The 24,118-nt window shown below is 43.0% G+C and overlaps 1 protein-coding gene and 1 long non-coding RNA gene across 3 annotated transcripts; both read left to right on the top strand.

Moving 5' to 3' along the window:
* The first annotated feature begins 412 nt into the window (after window positions 1–412).
* Window positions 413–5,358, top strand: LOC308165059. Its single transcript, XR_013937668.1, has 4 exons — window positions 413–603; window positions 740–773; window positions 950–1,004; window positions 5,105–5,358. It is a non-coding gene; the product is annotated as an uncharacterized lncRNA (long non-coding RNA).
* Window positions 5,359–9,916: 4,558 nt separating this feature from the next.
* Window positions 9,917–23,990, top strand: LOC308165670 (uncharacterized protein). Of its 2 annotated transcripts, none has more exons than XM_080539821.1 (13): window positions 9,917–10,052; window positions 10,134–10,161; window positions 10,386–10,486; window positions 12,395–12,433; window positions 12,902–12,970; window positions 13,135–13,150; window positions 13,795–13,986; window positions 18,122–18,327; window positions 18,680–18,739; window positions 18,920–18,935; window positions 20,657–20,860; window positions 21,032–21,298; window positions 23,511–23,990. In XM_080539821.1, exons 1-13 carry the CDS (start codon window positions 10,041–10,043, stop codon window positions 23,627–23,629), a joined length of 1,329 nt encoding a protein of 442 aa, XP_080395947.1. In that variant the 5' UTR covers window positions 9,917–10,040; the 3' UTR covers window positions 23,630–23,990. The 2 variants fall into 2 exon arrangements, with proteins under 2 accessions (XP_080395947.1, XP_080395946.1); XM_080539820.1 differs by having other exon boundaries at window positions 10,383–10,486.
* Window positions 23,991–24,118: the final 128 nt, after the last annotated feature.

The following is a 24,118-nucleotide window of genomic DNA, read 5'->3' as shown; positions in this document are numbered from 1 at the left end:
TACCCTGGGGTCCGATAAGGAAATAAAACGGCGTCTCAAAAAAACAAGTAAAGGTAAAACAATCTTCCATGACGTGACCAAAGAGAAGAGTGAGATCATCCTGGCTTTCTGTCCCGTCGTCTCTCGTGCGGGGACTGATATTGAAGAAGCATTGCAGCAGATTCCAGTTAAGTGCAGTCCATGATTTAACTTAACAACCATTTAATGATTGATAACACATTATTATAATACTTGCAGGGTTAAAGCTTGCATGCATGTAGCCTCTACCCTACCAAATGCTAGTAATAATTTGATTTGACAGATTTCTCTATTCTGTTTTGTCTTTCCATGCTCTCAGCAATCCAAGAGTATCGTATTGACTTGTACTGTACAGTAGTTGGTGATGTTGTTTTTGTATCTCCTTTAACAGATGGTAAACGGATAATTCTGGTGGTGCTGCATCACACCTTCAACCCAGACTACACTGTACCTGAGAGCAGCAGACTAGTGACCAGAGATGATGTCATACTCACTGTGGACTGTCTGTTCCATGAGAGCCAGGGACTACTGAAGTGTCCTTGCAATGAAAAAGCAGTCAAAAAGATCCGCAAATGGCGAAAGAGTGTAGGCTATTATTCCTATTATTCCTATGCTAGAGATTTTACTTATACTGTAAATCAAAAGCTGATGGGGTTACAACTGTCAGATACTGTGCATAATACAATACAATGACAACATTTTAATCAATGTGTATTCACAGCTGAATGACAGACATTTTGAAGAAATCAAAAAAGGTAGGTCCATTTCAATGTTGGAACTCAATACCTGATGAGGTTAACAGTTGTCCAATACTGTACATTATACATTTGAAAATATAATTCATTATATATAATAGTGTAGTATAATAGTGTATAAATAGTGGTTTTAATCAACGTGTATTCACATGTGAATGATGGAAACCTTTGGGCAGAAGGAAAAGAAAAACAAGAAGGAAAAGAAGGAAAAGAAAAGCAAGAAAAACAAGGGTATGTGTATTTCTACATTTCAGTAATTACTGTAACACAAGAGCTGATGAAATTACCAATACAATACATTCACAAAACAAGAAATCATAATAAAATGTGTGTTTTTTAATTAAAGTATATACAATATTATTAAATTAAGAACAGTAGGGTATTTGTATTCATATATTTCACTATACTGTATATACTATTCATATATTTCGATGCAATACAAAAATACAGAATATTTGTGCCAAAATGAAATCAATACAGCCTTATTGTATTTCAAGATGTGTACATTGTATTTCGAGATGTCTACATTACATTTCGAGATGTGTACATTACATTTCGAGATGTCAACATTACATTCCGATTTGAGTATTGGCACAATAACCACGTGATTGCATTCTGTGTCGAGTTTCACTTTTGTCATTATGTAAATTCTAGTCATGTTATAGGCTGGTTTCATCCATAGGGGAGTGGCTGTTTGGAACTTGGCTAGTTAACTATAGCAAACAAGTCCACATCACATCAGCCAAAGTAGTGATACATATAATTCCACAACTGGATACTACTTCATTTCCAATCATAGTTTACTTACATGGCTAGTTTACTTACTTACTTATCAGATGTACATTTGTAATGTAGACGCATATCCTGGGCTTTTCAGCCATCTCTACCCCCTGGTCCATATGATGTCAATCGGGGCAATGTACACATCCTATTCTAATATCCTATCATTATTGCGTATGTAACTTTTGGACTATAGTAGTTGATATGTAGTGTCCGAGGAGAGTCCAAACTCTCTAAATTTGGTGCGTAAAGCACCAAATGTGTATTTTTTGTGTTTGGGGATACAAATGTGTACAAATGTGTTTGGGGATACAAATGTGTATCCCCAAACGTAACTCTGGAAGGAGACTTATGTAAGTAACCGACACCGGCTCTTGAACGAAACACAAATTTTAAAACGTATTTCATCAATCATGAATTAGATTTTAATTACAATAACACTGTCGAGACTGGGTTTGACAGGTTGTAGATTCTAATTAGGGATGAACCAAATTTACAAATTCTTGGCCGAAGCCGAATTTAAGGAAACATTTGGCCGAATAACGATTACTTTAATGGCCATAAGGGTCCTGAGAAATGGGCAGTAAGAGCAGCTCCAGGCATGGGTAGTAGAACCAGAACTTGAACCCCAGGTTGAAACTGGCTCTCCACCGCCTTCCTGTTAAACCTTCTTTTCATACTCTCCTGAGAGGAAGAGAGAGCCTCTTTTGCCACTGTCAATGCACGACGCAGCCGTTCCTTACACTGAAAGTCCACCACCTTAGTCTTCTAACTGGGGTTAGACATAAACTGCTCCTTTAACACCTTAATCGGTCGTATTTTTCAGGTTTTCTGCTGGAAATGACATGCCCACAGTGAATATAGAATATCTCCACAATCACAAGGGCCTTCATAATGATCTTGGTATCAAATGAAAGCTAACACATGTGGGGTGACTGTAGAAGTGTCAGAATCAAAATATATGTTACTGTGTCAGAGTAAATAGAGCTAGAACATTGTGGAAAATCTCAAATTCACTCTCCGCCTAAAAAAACAACAGCTTTTAGAGTGAATATCAGCTTGGAAACCTGACTGAATAAGCCCAAATCATCTAGGAATCAGTACTCCAGGGTCTAATGAGTACTTGTGCCAAATTAGATGCTAGTAATGTGAGCCAGTGCAACTTTGTACCTGTTTTAGTACAGGTATGTTTAGGCGGACAACCAAATTGTGCCATTTGGAGACATTTTGTCACCATCAGTGTATCAGACTTTCTCATGTATCAAGACTGTAAAATTGATTATATTTCATTGACATATCACTATAGGTATAAATTGCATCCAAATCCAACTGTTTAGACTCTGTTTCCATCAAGCAGGGCCCTCCTGCGCGCTTGTCTGTGCGCGCGTATGGCACACCCGCCTCTTTTTCACACCAGGTCAGATTACGCAGTAAAATTTCTCCCGAAATCATTGGTCAAAATATCATGATTGACCCCTCATTTGAAGCGTCAGAGCCAATAGAATCGAACAGACTTTCGAGGACCAATGATATGGAAATTCGGGGGTTGAAACCAAGCATGCTTGGTTTTGCTATGTGACGTGGCTGTAAACAAAGGCTTCTCACTCGCACTTTTTTAACCGGTCGACGAAATTACCGCTTTGGACGTTTAGAATGGAATCTAATGAATTGTTTGTGACATCGATTAACATTATTGATAAAGGTAAGCTCTTTATATCTGTTATAAATTATCCCAACCTGGATCCATACCAGTTCGCCTACAGAGCCCACAGGTCCACAGAGGACGCCATCGCGACGACTCTCCACGCCACTCTATCCCACCTGGAGAGGGGAAACAGCTACGCGAGACTGCTCTTTGTGGACTTCAGCTCCGCCTTCAACACCATCCTTCCAGACAGGCTAGTGACCAAACTACTAGACCTGGGTCTATCACACTCTATATGTGCATGGATCAAGGACTTCCTGACCGACCGCCCCCAGAGGGTGCGGGTGGGCCCCCACACCTCCACAGCCCTCAGACTCAGCACTGGGTCCCCCCAGGGCTGCGTGCTAAGCCCCATCCTCTACAACCTCTACACCTACGACTTCACCCCCGTCCACCCCAGCAACTCCATCGTAAAGTTTGCAGACGACACCACCGTGGTGGGCTGCATCTCGGGGGGGGGGGAGGCGGCGTACAGGGATGAGGTAGAGCAACTGAGCAAGCTGTGCAAGGTTAACAACCTGCTGCTGAACAAGTCAAAGACCCAGGAAATCATCGTGGACTTCAGGAGGAAAAAGTCAGAGATCCAGCCCCTGCTCATCGACGGATAGAGCGTGGAGAGAGTCTCAACCCTCCGATTCCTGAGGGTGCACATACAGGATGACCTGTCCTGGAAGGACAACACAACAGCCACCATCAAGAAGGCACAACAGCGGCTCTACATCCTGAGAGTCCTCAGGAAGGAACACAGCAAGCAGGAGATACTGGTGACCTTCTACCGCGGCACAGTGGAGAGCATCCTCACCTACGGCATCTGCAACTGGTTCTCCAGCTGCACAACCGCGGAGAGAAATGCGCTACAGAGAGTCGTGAGAACAGCCCAGAAGATCACCGGCGCCCCCCTCCCCTCTCTGGAAGAGCTGTACAACACACGCTGTCTCAGGAAGGCCTCCAAGATCTCCAGAGACCCAACCCACCCTGGGTACGAACACTTTACCCGGCTGCCCTCGAAAAGGCGGTACAGGACCATGGCCGCAAGGACAAACAGACTGAAGAACAGCTTCTACCCCAGGGCCATCCAGGCCCTGAACACAGCAAAGACCTAGGTTCTGGGCCCTGGACAGTCTGGACGGATTGATGGCAGCTGCTGGACTGAAAAAATCAGGTGTAGTGCTGAGGCACAAATATGTACATTTCAAGCCTGCAAACTGCGACACTTTAAATGAATGTGCAATAACACTATGTGCAATATGACAACCCTAGTCGTCTATCTGTACAGTATAGTATAGTGGATAGTGTACATAGCCTTTACTTATGTAAACCAGCTCCTTCCCTTCTTGTTTTTTTCAGTTTTTTTTTTTCTTTCCTAACACCAGGGGAGCCACCCCTCCTAAATGTCGTTGTTTGGTACCTGTACTATAGCAATGACAATAAAGACCATTCATTCATTCATTCATTCATTAAACAGACCCAAATCTCTGGTCACCGGTGGGGCAGTGGATAAGGGGCAGGGGTGCAAACTGGTGATGGTCCAAAAAGGTGACACTTTTTTTTTGCCCGTAGATGGTTAGCTCTAGCATTAACAGTGGTCTAACAATGACGCGCGTGTAAGTAGCGATGGCCCTGACCTTAACACCCGCATAATTAATGTAAGCAACCTGTTCTTAAAGTAATTATGCGCGTTCCTGTATATGACATGTTACACATGCATTTCGATGTGTGTATTGCATTTCATTGTGGCACGTTTCATCCTCCATAGCCTAGCCTTTTTTTCACACTGTAAACAAATACATGCTATCCACATGAGGTTGATGTACAGTAATGCTAATGTATGTTACTCTCTTCTCAGAATCAGCCCCCGATGAAAGCACCATGACTGAGCAGAAGGTGTGACACACCTGCCATGTGTGTGAAGATGACACCAATTATACAACGGATAGATCCGGCCCATTGTCTCTATTGGTCAGTTTGCGTTCCAGCCGTGCTGATATCTATGATATACAGCCGGCTAAATGGAATGTTGACACATCTTTTCATATTACTCCGTGTTTGCATATAACCGTTATCGAAGTTACGTTCTTACCGTTGCTTAGAAATCGATAAACAACTGTTCAGTGGATGAATACACTTACAATAAAACATAGTTCCATTAAAATACATTAATTAAAAGCTTGTCTTGTCTTTCTTTTGTGAAATATTGATAGATAAATGTGGTAACCGTTGTATAAAAGCGTTATGTAACTCGAAGCCGTGGTATATCGTGGATATCGGCACGGCTAGCGGGGTGGTTAGGCACGACACGAAGCGGAGTGCCGTTACACCCCCTAGCCGTGCCGATATCAGCGATATACCACGGCTTCGAGTTCCATAACGCTTAAGTAAAACACCATGCTGAACCTGTCATAATGTGTTGGGATGGGAGGTGTTCATGTTGTTTTTCCTTTGTGTCTTTGCTTGTGCTATTTTCAAGTTTCCCTGTTTAAAACATGTTGCAACACACACTATAGTGATCATTTTGTTTATGCGGGTCAATGACGTGACGTGTACATTTTGTGTCCGAATGTAATATTTTCTAAAATTAACAATATATATATATATATATATATACATTATGTTAACTAACACTATTTGCTCTCCTTTATTGAATACACAAAGAGTTTATGGTGATTTGTTACAAATTCAGGCACTTTCCGCTAGTTTAAAGGGTTAAAAACGTCAGGGAGTTCGTCTCGGCCTGCCCTACCTGCGCTCGCAGCAAGGCATCCCACCGGCCGCCATAGGGACTGCTGCAACCTCTACCCGTGCCCGGTCGACCGTGGTCCCACCTCGCCATGGACTTCGTGACCGGCCTTCCCCCGTCTCTGGGCAACACGGTCATCCTCACCATCGTGGACTGCTTCTCCAAGTCTGTGCGGTTGGTGGCTCTGGCAAAGCTACCGACCTCGGCGGAGACGGCGGAGCTACTCACCAGTACCACCCACGTCTTCCGCCTTTACGGGCTTCCCCAGGATGTGGTTTCCGACCGTGGTCCCCACTTCACGTCCAGGGTGTGGCAGGCCTTCTGTTCGGGGATTTGGGCCACGACCAGCCTCTCCTCCGGCTACCATCCCCAGACCAATGGGCAGGCGGAGAGAGCCAACCAGAGCCTGGAGTCGGCGCTCCGCTGCATGTCCTCCCTCCATCCATTCTCCTGGAGCAAGGACCTACCCTGGGTGGAGTACTCGCTGAACGCCATGGTCAATGAAGCCACCGGCCGGTCCCCCTTCGAGTGCTCCTTGGGGTACCAGCCACCCCTGCTTCCTACTCAGGAGGGCGAAGCGTCAGTACCTTCGGTCCAGGCACACCTCCTTCGCTGTCGTCGGGTCTGGACCTCTGTACGCTCAGCCTTGCTTCGGGCCACCGCCCGAACCACCCGGAGCACCAACCGTCGTCGCACTCCAGCTCCTGAGTACCAGGTTGGCCAGAGGGTCTGGCTCTCCACGGCTGATCTCCCCCTCAATGTCTCCTCCCGGAAGTTGGCTTCGAGGTACATCGGCCCCTACGCCATCGACCGGGTCATTAACCCCGCTGCCATCCGGCTGGTCCTCCCTCACTCCCTCCGTCGGATCCACCCGGTGTTCCACGTCTCCCGGGTAAAGCCCTATGTCGCCAGCGACCTGATGCCACCAGCCCCTGCACCGCCCCCGAACGTTGGTGGATGGTCACCCCCAGTGGACAGTGAGGAGACTCCTGAAGGTTCGTCGCTGTGGCCGGGGTTTCCAGTACCTGGTTGACTGGGAGGGATATGGGCCAGAGGAGCGGAGCTGGATTCCCCGGTCCCAGATCATGTCCCCAGTCCTCCTCAGGGACTTCTATCGGGCCCACCCGGATGCGTCCTAACGATTCCCACCGTAGTTGGGGTAGACCACGCCCACGCCACGCCAACTTCTGGAATATGTAGGGGTGTTCTCTGTATCTTGTTCTTCCGCCCCGCAGGTCGTTCCGCAACCCCATTGTATTTTAGCTTGTGACGTAACACGGGGTGCACGATTAGATATAGGTTACCCATCTCTGTATGCAACTCGGCGGCGCTGAGTGTGCCGCGGGCCAACGGTCAATGTTCGCCGCGGGCACGGCCGCAAGCGGCCGGGCGCGGCTCTCATTGCCCTGTGGGCCCTGGAACGCGCGCCTATTCTTTGTCAGTGATTGTGTTTGTGTTTGAGAAAAAAAACAAAAAAAACACCCCTACATATTCCAGAAGTTGGCGTGGTCTACCCCAACTACGGTGGGAATAGTTAGGACGCCACCCGGATGCCCCGGGCCGGTCGCCAGGAGGCTCCCGCTCGGAGGGGGGTCCTGTTACGGCTGGGCCTTCACACACACCCTCCCCCGCCCCCACAGCTCAAGCACAGCGTGCTCTCCGCCGCAGGTGAAGCTTGTTCCCACTAATTGGATGATTATCCAGCCACAGCCAGACCAGCACACCTGTCTCCACTCCCCAATCAACCCTCTGGCTACATCTACCCTGGACTTCTACTCACTCATCGTCAGTTCTTCCCTAAGAATGGCCTGGCAAGTATCCTCTATTACCAGTCGTGTACTTTGCTCTTGTTACTATTTTTGTGATTTGTATTTTTCCCATATACAAACTCCCTTGTGCTTTTTCGGATGCGCACATACCTTTTTTGTACTGGCCTACTGTAGAGACTTACCCTGTTTCTCTGTTCCTCTACAGCCCACGCCAGCCACTACCCCCAGCCCGCCAGGCTGAAACCCCCGGACTCATCGTCTCTGTTTTTCCACCCCCCCCCCCCCCTACACTGTAAATAAATACCCTACGGGGCTAACACTATATTCTGTCTCCGGTGTCGTGTCCTTGAGCCCCCTAACTACCGTGGCTTAACAGATATTCCATGATTGAAAGAAAATATGAAAGACTTCATAACTGAGTTCAGCTTTTCATGTCATTTCTACTTGTTCTCTGTGTTGCAGTTGGGAAAAAAAGGTAATTATTGTTGAAACATGAATATTGTATGATTTGTTCAATTGTGTGTGTGGTTGTGTTGTGTTTGTGGATAGGAGATACAAGACTAAGAAGTGCAATAGGTTTTCAACAGACATTTTTCTTATATCTCTTTACTGTAGTAAAGTTATATTATGCCAACTCATTTAACAGGGATGAGGAGTGTGATTCCAACACCTCCAAAGTTCACCTCACAGACCGTTTCTGTCTCTCTGTAGTGCCAATGAGGAAATTCTTCAGTTTGAAGACTGGGAATACTATGGGTTCTCATGAGGAAGTTATAAAGAGTCTGAGCAGTAAAGGCCTAACTGAGGTGAAATCACTGGAGGAGAGTGATGTCATCCTGGTGTTCTGTTCCATCGTCTCTCTGGCTGGAACTGACATTGAAGCAGCAGAGAAGGAGATTCCAGGTAATTCATTCAGGGCAGAATCTTGCTGGTTGATCAAGCACATGTTGCAAAAGTTAATGCACAAAAAATGAAGATGACATGTTTTTGTTTCTCCTTTAACAGATAATGGTAAATCTGTAATTCTGGTGGTGCTGCATCACACCTTCAAGACAGACTATACTGTACCTGACAGCAGCAGACTAGTGACCAGAGATGATGTCATACTCACTGTGGACTGTCTGTTCCATGAGAAGCTACTACTGGAGTGTCCTCGTAATGATGAAGCAGTCAAAGAGATTTTGAAGAAAGTTAACATTTCTGCAGAGGTGTGGCAGAGGTGCAGAGTTTTTCTTTTTCCAGGACACTTGGTGGAATCCTGCTTGCTGCATGACCAAGAGCAGGAGATGAAATGAAAAAAAAAAGTAGTAACACAGGAACACACATACAACTTGGACTGCACTATATATAATACAACTTACTACATGGCACATTCAACTGGGCGTCCCGTTACACATATTTTGGCCCTTTCATATACTATTCTGTGATTTGGATCGAAACTTCTAAAGTCAATTGCAAGGTAGCCAATCATAATTACCCCACTATACTTTAACTATGCCTCTTCAACAACTCCACAATCTCTAACCACCTCATGACAACCACCTCATAATAACTATTATTCCACTCACTCAACATAACACCCACTTCCTACACTATACTGTACCTACCTTTTATCAACTGGTCATATTTTCAGTTTTTATATAATGAAATATACTCCTTGCTAATGATGAGTGTCACTGCTAAATATTATAATGACAATAGAAGAACCCAGAACCTATTACTAATGTTATGGTGTTGTGGTAGGAGACTGCTTGCATGGAATGAAAACAAAGAAAACTACATATAATAAGTGATCCATTGATAATGTTTTGTCCTGTATGCAGAAAACACCAACGGTGCAATTCAATCTAAAATGTCATAACATAAAGTATATGCTTCTTACAAACTATTTTTGTTGATTTGTGTATGTATTATTTGTTTATGCAATGCAATAATCAAAATTGCAATTTATAATCATTCAGTATGATTTTAGATACTATGATCACTTTCCTCCCGCCCCTTCACTAACTACAACGAGTAATGTGGAACTTGTGTTGCTGATTGTGCAAGTAACAACTGAACTATTAAAATATATTAAAACTACTTTCACTTTCCGATTGACCAGAAATCAGGTGACTTCGGAGATCGTTTGAAAGTGAAAGTAAGCTGCGACGACAACTGGTAAACAACTGCTCATGTATGTCCATCATATTTCGTCGAAATATTCATTTATCGCTCACTGATAGAAGTTCGATCACGGCAAGCCGGCGCAGGCTTTTTCGCGTGAAAATAGAATCATGAACAGCCAGGTAAATACATGTAAATGTTATAACTTTCTATGAAGTTTGGCCAATACTACAGGCCTAAATATCAGTCTTTCTTTCCTGTAGCAAAGCAGCGTCGAAGAGCAGATTGAAGGTAAGCTTATGACCAATGGTAGCCTACATCGAATTTATTAGCCTAGATACTGCAAACAATCTCACCGTGGGCATCTGCAATAGTCAAAAGTCACGGCTAGGTCGCCGACAAGTTGAGTTATTTTAATCATGGGTTATTGTTAACCCCACCTATAAATGGATGCAATTTTCATTACGTGCTTGATACTTGGCATAATTGATGAATTCATTATTGTTTGTTAGAAGCTATGAACACTCAAGTAGCTCCAAATGAATGCCAGGCAGATGTGTGTGAAGGACAACATTCTACAGGACAAAAACGTTCTTCAACCCCCCCGGACTCAGAGGTAAGCAACACAACACACCAGTGGCATTGTGAGAACGGCCATGACCCATGGTCATTTTCCTTGAGTTATTTTGATGATTAATCATATCAGATAATAATTGTAACTTCTTATTCCACAATCACTTCAAATTAGAGATCAGATTACCACAAAATGAAATACATGGTAGGTAGGCCTATTCACTTAACAAAAATATAAACGCAAAAAACACTTTTGTTTTTGCTCCAATTTTTCACAAGTTGAAAGCAAATATCTAAGACTTTTGTACACAAAAGGCCTATTTCTCTCAAATTTTGTTAACACATTTGTTTAAATCTGTGTTGGTGAGCACTTCTCCTTTGCCGAGATAATCAATCCACCTGACAGGTGTGCCATATATCAAGATGCTGAGTAGACAGCATGATTATTGCACAGGCGTGCCATCGGCTGGTCACATTAAAAGGACACTCTAAAATGTGTAGTTATATCTTGAAAAGAGACATTTATTAGGCATGGATTTCACAGATATGCTTTTTTAAATTTTATTCTGGGGGGGTATCAGTCAGTATCTGGTGTGACTGACCACCATTTGCCTCACACAGTGCAACACATCTCCTTCGTATCGAGTTGATCAGGTTGTTGATTGTGGCCCGTGGAATGTTGGTCTACTCCTCTTCATTGGCTGTGCAAAGTTGCTTATGGCACTTTTCCACTACCGTACCGTGCGAGCCCGGTTTGTTTTGCTTTCACTGCCAACCGAGCCGTTTAGCCACGCTTCGAAAGGGGTAGCGAAAGGTACTTTCCATGCCAGGCTGTGTGTGACGTGTGACGCTGCAGACCGTTGATTGGTCAATGGAAATCGTCACAACATCGTCATCCCATGTTTATAGAGTTCACTGCTAACCGCCATTTTTAAATACCACAACAGATTTTGCTCTCGGAAAATGACATTTACCTTTTCTGTAATTACTTATTAATAAAGATTAGAACAATTATGATAACCATCTTATTATCTTAGTTTAATGTCATTTCAATGCATCATAGAACTTTTATTTACAACAAGCATAACAAAAAAAATCTCTATTATGGCGATGTGCTGTGCCTATGCTAGACCGTTCCACAGCGCACTTCATCATCCCCCTTCTAAAACTGCCATCCCCCCTTTCCATCCCTTATCTCATTTTATCAATGAACATGGTATTACTGCTATTTCAACATTTAGTTTTGTGGTCGAAGATTGGGTGCGTTTTTCGATAACGATGACGCGGACACCCACACATGTATTGTGGTTTACTTAATACTGTTCAACTGCACTTGAGATTACATTCAATGCATGACTTGTGCTATAGGCTAAATAAAATTATGAAAGCGGCAAGTAACAGACACGTAACATCCATATGCGGTATAAATATAAACTATCAGCAAGACACCGGAGCACTCATATTGCATTGTATGAGCGCCCCGGCGTCAGTCCAATGGAAGCGTCAACCACAGCCTTTCCGTAGAAATACATTGCTCCCTTGTTTTAAGGCTGATCTGATGATGATAGTGCTGCATTTTGACATAATTCTTATCGCATTTTCCCCCGTTGAGCTGTATAGTGGCACTTATTAAAGTGCAGTGCTCTTATGACACTTAACTCCTCCTACTGTCCCCGCTCGCTCCAGGTCTGTTGTGTATAATGGAGAAGCGTTTCTGAAAGTACGGTATGGGTAGGATACAAATGCGTGCCGTACCGAGCCGTACCAGTGTGGTCAATGCCATTAGATAACTTAATTTAGATTAACTTTGATTTCAACTCATGAAAAATTGGAGCAAAAATAAAAGTGTTGCGTTTATATTTTTGTTCAGTGTAGAATATTATTCTTAGAGGTATGAAATTAAAATATAATGCAATTTAAATTTTTGTTTAAAAATGAAGTGTATTCACAGGTGGATGAGGCCAATGAAACCCCTATGAAGAGAAGTAAAGTATGTGCATTATTATTTCAGACTTTTCAGTATGTTTACAAAATTACCAACAATTACACTAGACATATGAAGTAACTGCGTCTAAAAGCTTTAACATATTGTCAAATCATTTTGTGCTCCTAATCAGCTGTATGTCCAGTTACTAACTGCATAATTTACATAACGGCATAGTTAATAATAATAATTTAATACATTTTGCCATTTAGCAGACGCTTTTAATCCAAAGCGATTTACAATTACGAATTACAGGGACATTCCCCCTGGAGTAACTGAGGGCTAAGTACCTTACTCAAGGGCACACTAGTAGTGGTTTCAGGCGGGATTTGAACTCACAACCTTCCGATCACAAGTCCAACTCACTATCCACTATCCACTAGACCACCACTACTTAGTTACTACTAACATATAGTATATGGGCAGTTTCCAAACTTATGTAGGTTACTACTCTAACAACCAATTTTTTTGCAGGATGACTTTTATATTGTTTCAGATGAAGAGGCCAAAGAAGCTCAAGAAGCTGTGCCGAATGACCCGGTGGTATGTTTGGTCTCAGACTATGCTACTTTAAAGAGAGACACAGCGACGTGGTTGACTTCTGGGATTACCTCTGCTGAGTAGACATCAACTTTGTGATCAGAAACGATGTATTTCGATTAAAAGTTAAGAGTTTTGTGTTTGATGCTCCTTTCTCTCTGTTGCAGAATGGGTCTTCAAAAGGTAATTACTCTTTTGAATCAAACATTGAGCTTTCAATGGTTATTGTCATATATTCTTAAAAATAAAAGTTCTAGTGAGTACCAAAAAAGGGTTCTTCATGTCCCTGTAGGGGCACCCATTAAACAACCATTTGGGTCCCACGTAGAACACTTTTGGGTTCCACATTGAGCCCTTTCCACACTGAACCCTTTCCAAAGAGGGTTCTCAATGGAACCCAAAACTGTTTACATGTAAACCAAAATATGTATTTATTATTTTATATATGGACAAATGAAGAACCCCTTTTTTCTAAGAGTGTACTGGAATACAGGAAGTGATAACAATACAATTATATATGACAGATACAATTATATGACTTCACTGCGCAATAAGTAGACACGCTTTTCAATCAACTTGTGGAAAGGGCCAATTTAAAAACTGCTCCTGAGTATTATCTACTGTAAGTCCCCTATACAACTCCTTAAAGATGCCAAAGCCAGTACAACCCTCATACATCATTTTAATCTATAAAGCTTTTGTCTTGTTAGAGGAAACTATTGCATCATGTTGGCTTTTATATCATGCCAACATATTTAACAGGGATGAGGAGTGTGATCCCAACACCTCCAAAGTTCACCTCACAGACCGTTTCTGTCTCTCTGTAGTGCCAATGAGGAAATTCTTCAGTTTGAAGACTGGGAATACTATGGGGTCTCATGAGGAAGTTATAAAGAGTCTGTGCAGTAAAGGCCTAACTGAGGTGAAATCACTGGAGGAGAGTGATGTCATCCTGGTGTTCTGTCCCATCGTCTCTTGGGCTGGGACTGACATTGAAGCAGCAGAGAAGGAGATTCCAGGTAATTCAGTCAGGGCAGAATCTTGTTGGTTGATCAAGCACGTCTTGCAAAAAACGTCTTGTGCTGGGACTAATATCGAAGCAGCACAGAAGGAGATTCCAGTGTGCTCAAATGGGCTGATTCCTTGGGAATAGTGATATACCGTATGAGCGTTATACCATCTTCAGCCAATGTAATTGCCCTGCTCTTGTTACAGGGATTAAAGTTCTCCATCGCTACGACGGATTTCCGTCAATTTATTCCAAGTTGCGACAGATTTATTCCAAGTTGTGACGGATTATACCTGGTGTAATATGATTTGTAGAGGCATACAATCTATTTTGATGTTGGTATTAGGTATATAAATGATATATAATAGCCTATATAGCCTACATATAGGCCTTTATTGGCTACAACTATGCGACAGTAACAGAGCGGGGTGCACTGACGCTGAACCCCTCATAGTGAGAAGTAGGTGGACATGGTGCGTGGTGCTGAAATAGCGGTTTGAAAAAAGTAACGCCAGCTCAGTAAATCATTCAAACTTAATGTTTACTTATAGGCTATGTGAATGTGACTGCACCACACATGTGAACAGTAACAAAGCAAATGCAGTTTAATTTTATGAAAAACATTGACAACAAAATCGGCAAAAAAAAAAAGCTGAATCCGTTTAGCCTATATGCTCCTGAATGAATGAATGGTCTTTATTGTCATTGCTACAGTACAGGTACCAAACAACGAAATGTAGGAGGGGTGGCTCCCCTGGTGTTAGGAAAGAAAAAAAAGAAAGAAAAAAAAAAAACGTTTAAAAAAAAAAACACAAGAAGGGAAGGAGCTGGTTTACATAAATAAAGGCTATGTACACTATCCACTATACTATACTGTACAGATAGACGACTAGGGTTGTCATATTGCACAATAGTGTTATTGCACATTTATTTAAAGTGTCGCAGTTTGCAGGCTTGAAATGTACATATTTGTGCCTCAGCACTACACCTGATTTTTTCAGTCCAGCAGCTGCCATCAATCCGTCCAGACTGTCCAGGGCCCAGAACCTAGGTCTTTGCTGTGTTCAGGGCCTGGACGGCCCTGTGGTAGAAGCTGTTCTTCAGTCTGTTTGTCCTTGCGGCCATGGTCCTGAACCGCCTTTTCGAGGGCAGCCGGGTAAAGTGTTCGTACCCAGGGTGGGTTGGGTCCCTGGAGATCTTGGAGGCCTTCCTGAGACAGCGTGTGTTGTACAGCTCTTCCAGAGAGGGGAGGGGGGCGCCGGTGATCTTCTGGGCTGTTCTCACGACTCTCTGTAGCGCATTTCTCTCCGCGGTTGTGCAGCTGGAGAACCAGTTGCAGATGGCGTAGGTGAGGATGCTCTCCACTGCGCTGCGGTAGAAGGTCACCAGTATCTCCTGCTTGCTGTGTTCCTTCCTGAGGACTCTCAGGATCTATAGCCGCTGTTGTGCCTTCTTGATGGTGGCTTTTGTGTTGTCCTTCCAGGTCAGGTCATCCCGCATGTGCATCCCCAGGAATCGGAGGGTTGAGACTCTCTCCACGCTCTCTCCGTCGATGAGCAGGGGCTGGATCTCAGACTTTTTCCTCCTGAAGTCTACGATGATTTCCTGGGTCTTTGACTTGTTCAGCAGCAGGTTGTTAACCTTGCACAGCTTGCTCAGTTGCTCTACCTCATCCCTGTACGCCGCCTCGTCCCCCCCCCGAGATGCATCCCACCACGGGGGTGTCGTCTGCAAACTTTACGATGGAGTTGCTGGGGTGGACGGGGGTGAAGTCGTAGGTGTAGAGGTTGTAGAGGATGGGGCTTAGCACGCAGCCCTGGGGGGACCCAGTGCTGAGTCTGAGGGCTGTGGAGGTGTGGGGGCCCACCCGCACCCTCTGGGGGCGGTCGGTCAGGAAGTCCTTGATCCATGCACATATAGAGTGTGATAGACCCAGGTCTAGTAGTTTGGTCACTAGCCTGTCTGGAAGGATGGTGTTGAAGGCGGAGCTGAAGTCCACAAAGAGCAGTCTCGCGTAGCTGTTTCCCCTCTCCAGGTGGGATAGAGTGGCGTGGAGAGTCGTCGCGATGGCGTCCTCTGTGGACCTGTGGGCTCTGTAGGCGAACTGGTATGGACCAGGTTGGGTGGGAGGCGTGTGAGTATGTGGGCCCGGACTAGTTTCTCGAAGCACTTCATGATGATTGGTGTGAGTGCCACCGGGCGGTAGTCGTTTAGGCAGCTCACCGTGCTTTTCTTCGGGACTGGGATGATAGTTGAGGTTTTCAGGCAGGGTGGGATGGTGGCCTGGGACAGGGACTGGTTGAAGATGTTGGTGAAAACCCCGGCCAGCTGGTCGGTGCAGTCCCTCAGCACCCGTCCCAGGACGCCATCCGGCCCCGAGGCTTTCCTGGGGTCCACCGCCTTCAGCACACGTCTCACTTCATGCTCTGTGAGGGTGAGGCTGCTGAGAGCTGGAGAGAGTGGTGTTTGTGTTGTGGTTACCTCCGTTCGCCCCTCGTCGAACCGGGCGTAGAAGGTGTTCAGCTTTCCCGCCAGCAGGGGGTCGTCCTCTGCGGCTGTGAGCCTGTTGGCTCTGAAGTTTGTCATGTGCTGAACCCCCTGTCACATCCGCCTGGAGTCGTTGCTCAGGAAGCATTCCTCAATCTTCTCTCTGTGGTCTGCCTTGGCCGCTTTGATTCCGCGCTTTAGGTTAGCCCTGGTGGTGCTGTACAGCGGTGTGCTCTTCCCTGCGAAGAAGGCGTTGTCCCTCTCGTTGATCAGTTTTTGGACCTTCCCAGTCATCCATGGCTTCGTGTTGGGGTAGACCCGGACCCGTTTGTCCACGGTGACTGAGTTGGTGCAGTTCACTATGTGGTTCAGAACCGACGACGTGAACTGTTCCAGGTCCTCATGCTCATATTCCTGCCATGGGGTGTCATTTAGGCAGATCTGCAGTGGAGCGGACCCTTCGACAGAGCAAACACGCTACATTACTAGGGATAATAATTAGAATGAGCCATTCATTAAAAATAGAAACAATTATATTAGGCTATTAAATCTTACTTAATGAGAAAACTGGCATCTCCATCGGTCACTATTTGTTGGCTATCTGGTGATATGGACTCTTTGTGTCTCGAAATGCGCTATAAGTCTAATGTATTATTATTATTTATTATTATTATGGACGTCACTTTAATCCGGCAGTTCTCAAGGTTTTTATGCACCAATCGATTCCTCTAGTGCGTCTTTATCGCATTCATTGACGAAAAGGACGACTCGCATGTATAGGTGGAAGGGAACATTCATTGTGAGCACGTAAAATGTGAGTCTCACAACAGCTTTGCATTGATGAAACCAGGTAGGATGAACGTATACGTAGTTCGCTGTCCATTCCTCTTTAAATGCCCTGTTTTCACCATCAACTTTCCTCTTTAGACCTTTGGAGAGTGACATTATGTTTCTCTTGCTAGCTAGCAGGTTAAATGTTTAGCTAACTTCACCCGGCACGCAAACAACCAATCCAATAATAATGTGACCATGTAAGTCTGGGAGGAGGGGGGAATAATTATCACAATAAAACTATGTTAAATAATTATTAGAATAAGTTAGGCTGCGCTACATCGTCAGTCCACACATGTATTATTCAAAACTATGGAAAAGGGTGAAACTAAGTTTCAACGTTGTTGAGAATCACAACACAAACTCGCTAGTCAAGCCAAAATACTGCAGCGAAATGGATTGGACTGCTACCTAGTTAACTAAAACACTACTTTACATTGTTAGCAGGCTCCCAAAACAAGCTGTGTTAGTTGACTAGCGATGTGTCATTGATTTTCTACAACGCGGAAATGTGTTCACATTTTTCGAAAGAAAAGTCAAAGCATTAGAACGTAGAACGGAAAATCGCACAAGCGCTTTGCGCACGGAAAGCCACGATTTGGCCAGATTTATTTTTTCCCGTCAGGAGATTATGGGCCGGTTTCACAGACAAGGCTTAAGCCTAATCCTAGACTAAAAAACATCTTCAATGGAGATTTTACATTGAAAGTGTGATTTAGTCCAGGACTAGGCTTAAGCCTTGTCTCTGAAACCGGCCCTATATATTTTTTTGCTTTAATCCCTGAGTCTTGTTAAGAGCTGACATGTTTTTGTTTCTCCTTTAACAGATAAAGGTAAACCTGTCATTCTGGTGGTGCTGCATCACACCTTCAAGCCAGACTACACTGTACCTGACAGCAGCAGACTAGTGACCAGAGATGATATCAAACTCACAGTAGACTGTCTGTTCCATGAGAACCAGGGACTACTGGAGTGTCCTCGTAATGATGAAGCAGTCAAAGAGATTTTGGAGAAAGTTAACATGTCTGCAGAGGTTTGGCATTATTTTGTATCACCATTATCAATACAGTGATTGATGTGTCTGTAAATGATGAATCCCTACAGTGAGAATGTGTTGTTTGAATCTTGTTGTTGACTGTCTGTTCCATGAGAATCAGGGACTACTGAAGTGTCCTCTCAATAAAGAAGCTGTTAAAAAGATCCAGAATAATCTAAACGTAACTCACCCTATTCTATATTCATTTATTGAAGCTGTGCAGTTCTGTTAAAGAAAAATTGTCAGGTGTTAACAGCTGATAAATAAAGCTGTTTGTCCAGATGGGAAAATGTATTTTATGGAAGATAGGTTACTAAACTATACTGTGCATCAACCCACATTTTTGCAGGATGGCAGTGTTGTGTTTCCAGTCGGAGGAACCAAAGAAGCAGAGAAGAAAGACCAGGAGGTATGTTTAGTCATATCACTTAGTTTAAAAGTATACTCAGCGACATAACGCTACCACTGTAAACTGGATGACTTCTGAGATTACCTCTGCTGAGTAGACATCAACTGTGTGATAAAAAAGAATGTACTTTGATTAAAAGTTAACAATTGATTATTTCATGCTCTTTCCTCTCTGTTGCAGAAGGACTATTCAAAAGGTAATTACTCTCATGAAACAAATATAACCATTTTAAAGTTTTTTTGGGTGTACAGTATGTACAGGGATACAGGAAGTTTATGACAGTACAAAGGTATGATTGATACATTGATTGATATGACTTAATTGTTAAATCACTTGGTGGGAGCTAGGAACCGCCATTTAGGAACACTGCTTCTGAGTGAGTCTTAGGCATAGGCTACACGGCGCCGGTTTTGACTGAAACGGTGACGATCTGATACGACTCCGCCAAATTCGTGAGCTGAGACGGTGATGAGATGATAACGCTGGGTGGGTGTTTCCATATCGTTTTCGGAGTGGTGTGGTCCGCGATTGGGTGCGTTTTTCGATAACGATGACGTGGTTTACTTACTGTTCAGCACTTGAGGTTACATTCAATGCATGCTATATAGGCTAAATAAAATTATGAAAGCGGCAAGTAACAAGTGTGCGTCTAGGCATTAGGCACGTAACATCCATATGCTGTATAAATAAAGTTGAATTGATCGATGTATGTGCGCATTGGGTGCGACCCAACCATTCAGCGTCTTGTGCTATAAATAGCCTACACTTGATAAACCAGGGCTGTGATATTATTTATCGTCTTAGAAACATCTTAGCAAGAGGCACTTCAACAATTATCATAAAGTTTATTATGCATCAGCTCTTTTTATACAATATTAAATAAAGTTATGACAATACTACAGAATGAATGAAAATTAATGAATTTCTATTATTTTACGGTACTGTCTCAATTATATTTTAACCATTTTCTGGGTCTACCAGTAAGCGCATGCCCAGTGTACCTGAATACGCGGTTCCATGTGGCCAAAGATTATTTTGTGCAACAATGAGAAAACGGAAATCGGAATTGCGTTTCGTCGTCATTTTGTCGTTGTGTAGCCTAGGCCTTAGGTCACATAAGTAAAGCCATATGCCCCTACAACTCCTCAAAAGTACGGAAGCTCGTCCGGTCTGTCAACCCTAGTTGGTAAACCATACATCAATTACCCACTCAAAACCTACGTCAGATGTGCAATCCGTCAAACAGTAATACACAATACATACAGAACACCTCAATATACAATATATTACAAATACAGATACAGTTTACATGACAAATACAAAGTACAATGTTCAATCAATGCTTAAAAGTCTTATTCTTTTAGGTTAGATTAGATCTTTATTGCAACTTTATTGTCATTGCAGAGTACCAGACAACAAAGTGCAGTTTAGCATCTAACCAGAAGTGCAAATAGTGATATAAAACATGATAAACATGACAGTGATAGGTACAGTATGGCAAGTACGGTAGTTAGAGGTATATACAGTTATGAGCAGTTATGTACAGTTAAGGTAGCTATGCACATATATATGTATGGTAATTGAGTGTTCACTTCACAGTTAATGTGAATTGAGTGTTCACATTAACCAGGGGTGTGTGTAACCATCAGTAGTGCAAAGGCTAAATTGGATTGTCCACAGTGGCCGGGTGGGGGATACTGAGAGTGATTGTACCCTTATGTGTGTGTGTGTGTGTGTGTGTGTGTGTGTGTGTGTGTGGGCGGGGGGATTGTTCAACAGAGTGTGTGTGTGGGGGGGGATTGTTCAACAGAGTGTGTGGGGGTGGGGATTGTTTATCAGAGTTATTGATGTTGAAATACGTATTTGAAGAAGGGATCCACCATCAATGGGTTCCTCACACCAGACACTTCTTTACAGGTGTTTCCTTGATTCAATCAAAGATGAAGAAATTCTTCCCTGTTGTGGTTGGGAATACTCTGGGGTCTCATGAGGCCTTTAAAGAAGGTCTTATTGGCTTGATTGAAGCAAAATCAATGGAAGAATGTGATGTCATCCTGGCGTTCTGTCCCATTATCTCTCGTGCTGGGACTGACATTGAAGCAGCAGAGAAGGAGATTCCAGGTACAAGAGTAGAATATATTTAAGATTTGTGTTCAGCTTGCACACACATTTCATGCAATTGTTTTGACAGTATCCTTTTTATTTATTTTTTATTTATGTTTAGCTTATGGATGGGTAAGAAGATCCCTTGATTATGTTCAGTTGACCTGCATTTTGTTCCCGTCTTGACAGCTGATAAACCTGTCATTCTGGTGGTGTTGCATCACACCTTTAAGCCAGACTACACTGTACCTGACAGTAGCAGACTAGTGACCAGAAATGATGTCATACTGACAGTGGACTGTCTGTTCCATGAGAACCATGGACTACTGAAGTGTCCTCGCAATGATGATGCAGTCAAAGAGATATTGAAGGAACTTGGTATACATCCTGAGGTTTCAGATTTCTACTCCTTTATGATGTCTCTCTCATGTCTAAAGGATTACCTGACCAATTTAGGTAGGTTTCATTGTATTGTTTGATGTCATAATTGTTGTATTAATACAGTAAAGGCCAATGCACACGGTCCCGATTTTGTCGCACCGCCGAATTCGATTCCATTGTTTTGAATGAGACAATGCACACGGTGTGCGATTCGATATTGTCGCACGACAAAATTCGATTCTCCATTCACACCAATTGAAATAATTAAAATAATTGAGAATCGAATGTTGTCGTGCGACAAAATCGCACGCCGTGTGCATTGGCCTTAGGCCCTGTCCACACCTATACGTTTTTTTGATAAACGTGGATTTTTATATTCGTTTTGGGGGGTTCGTCCAGACGCAAACGAGTTTTTGCCCCCTGAAAACGAAGATGTTTAAAAACGCCTGCCAGAGTGAAGATGTTTAAAAACGCTGTATATTCGCCGTATATTTTTGACGTGTGGACGAGATAGACGGAGCTTTTGGAATTCGTGCGCGTAGATTTCTATGATCATGCGCACTGCAGCTGTTTGCTGTTCCCTCCAACGTCATATCCTAGCACCAGTAACTACTATGTTTACAACAGGCAACGGTGTTCGAGGCTACACAAGCGAGGAAAATGGATGTGAACAAAGTGCTTCTAGTTCTTTCACTGTTAACTGGACTTTTAACCTGTTTACAGATAAATGCACAGTTAATGATCGAGAACATTGAGAGACAGAGGCGTCTGATTGGCCAGCGGGGCTATGGGGATAATATTATATCGCCGACTACTGGTGTGGAATGCTCAATGACAGCGTTTATATTGCGTTTAAACATGCATATTTTTATATACGAAAAACGTTTATCAAAAAAACGTATAGGTGTGGACAGGGCCTCAATCACAAGTCAAATCAATTTCACGATGAATGTCAAAGGACAGTTATTTTATATGTCATGAATCCAAACTACACTCTGCATCCTATGGTAATGTCTCATTTTGATGATGTCACCAAACAACAATTTGTCAGTGTTATGGCCTATGATAGACATATATGGCTGTGTCCGAAATGGCATAGGCTACTAGCATACTACTCGACGTAGATTTGAGTATGCGAGAGCGTTCACACTGTACAGTATGCAAGAAATCTAGTATGTATAGCCTACTAGATTTTGCTGAATATTTGAGTATGCCATGACTGGACACTACTGGGGTACTAAATCCCCAAAATGCATTGCGCATCTCTTCAGTCTCGTCAAACTGCGTCATACAAACTCGTCATACAGCTGTTGTTTACAATGGTCCGAGATCCTGCAGAGCGAAAGCTCGCAATAAACATACACAGATTTGAGTGTTGGTGTCAGTGGTACAGTATTTTCACTATATTGGGAATTTACATGGTGAAATGCATTCTTAGACATGACTACGTTGTCATGCTTACAAAGATGCCACTTGAAATGCATGAAATCCAAGTTTATTCGTGTCTTACACACACGTTTGCCTAGTATTTGACTGCCTGTAGCCCAGTCACGAATGGTCCCAGTATAGCTTCAGACAAGTTGGTTGTTATTGTGCTTGCCCAAGATATGTTATTGCTCATATATTTTTATTTTATTTATTGAATCCTGTTCTTTTATCAACTGCTAAGACAACAATATAGTAAGCTAGTTATTTTAACTAGCTAAAGATATTGGCCCACCCAAATCATTTTACAACTTGTTTAGCTATTATGTTACGATTTCTGTTGAACCCTGCAGTGAAGGTATCTAAGCAAAGTAATGTAGCTAGCGAACAGAAGTGGGGAAAAAAAACTTCTGATCAGATATATCAACAGGTTAATTTGATAAACTGGACACATTTTGGGAATATATATGGTTACTTTCTCGCCTGAAAATATATTAAAACTTCATGAAATGACATGTTAACACTTGTAGAGCCAAAATTACAGCTTTTAGCCAATGGAGGTTTAAAATTTAGTAGGCAGTATGCAGTGTATATACTCATTGAGTATGCTAGTATGCAGTATGCTAGTATGCCATTTCGAACACAGCAGAGACACTCTTCATCTCTGAGTATAATATGGTCATAATATGTTACAGAGTGTCACACAGCTATCTGATACACATATGGCACCTCTAATAACAATTACATCATTATTCATGAAACAATAAGGACATGTTATGGGCCAGTGGCTTGCACATTTGCAGAAACTACTACATCAGTAGTTGTAGTGTTACTAACCTCTGATGTGTTTATGTTTCTTTAGTGTCTATTTGTCTATGTGGACTGAGTGGACTGATGACTGCAGCCGGCATTACAGATGGCACTGCTGCTCCCCAGCCCTCAAATACTCCTGGTGATGAGACAGAAGCTACAAAGCAGTAAAAGTGTCATGAGCCAGCACGCCCTAACCCTTTTTGTGAAATGTATTTCAATGTCACAATTGATAAACTGAAAAACTATCCTGGCTTTATAAAGTTAAGCATTGAGCCTTAGAAACAGATAGTCTGGATTACAGTAAAGTTGATCCTTTCCGCCATAAACAAGATCAACGATTGCATTGAAGGTCAGCACAGGTGTTCTCAGATTGATTGGGAGGCGGCCTGAACTGAAGGTGGTTGGGATATTTACCACTGTTGCTATCAGAATCCAGTATCCAAACATGCTGTTGTAGAATAGATGTTTTAAACGGGATTACCTATATAAACAAAGGATAATTCAATAAAGACAGACACATTGACAGAGACTCTGGGTATTAATCATGTATGAAATGGTCCTGAGAAATTCTATATACTTAAATAAAGATAACTTGTCTTGATGTAACCTGAGTGAGTGCCAATTTTATTGTGCAGTGTCATTAAAGGGGGAGTGTCA

This window comes from Nansenia antarctica (genome assembly GCF_963989245.1).
Source record: "Nansenia antarctica genome assembly, chromosome: 1".
In the NCBI taxonomy this organism is placed as follows: Eukaryota; Metazoa; Chordata; class Actinopteri; order Argentiniformes; family Microstomatidae; genus Nansenia; species Nansenia antarctica.
The sequence above is the reverse complement of the archived record's forward strand: the minus strand, read 5'-3'. Positions and strand labels throughout refer to the sequence as shown.

Bases quoted from the DNA above. Each gene is read 5' to 3' on its own strand.
- LOC308165670 (XM_080539820.1), top strand. The intron at 10,487-12,394 runs GTAAGCAACACA...GTGTATTCACAG, and splicing joins CAACCCCCCCGGACTCAGAG to GTGGATGAGGCCAATGAAAC. The intron at 13,987-18,121 runs GTAATTCAGTCA...CTCCTTTAACAG, and splicing joins AGCAGAGAAGGAGATTCCAG to ATAAAGGTAAACCTGTCATT.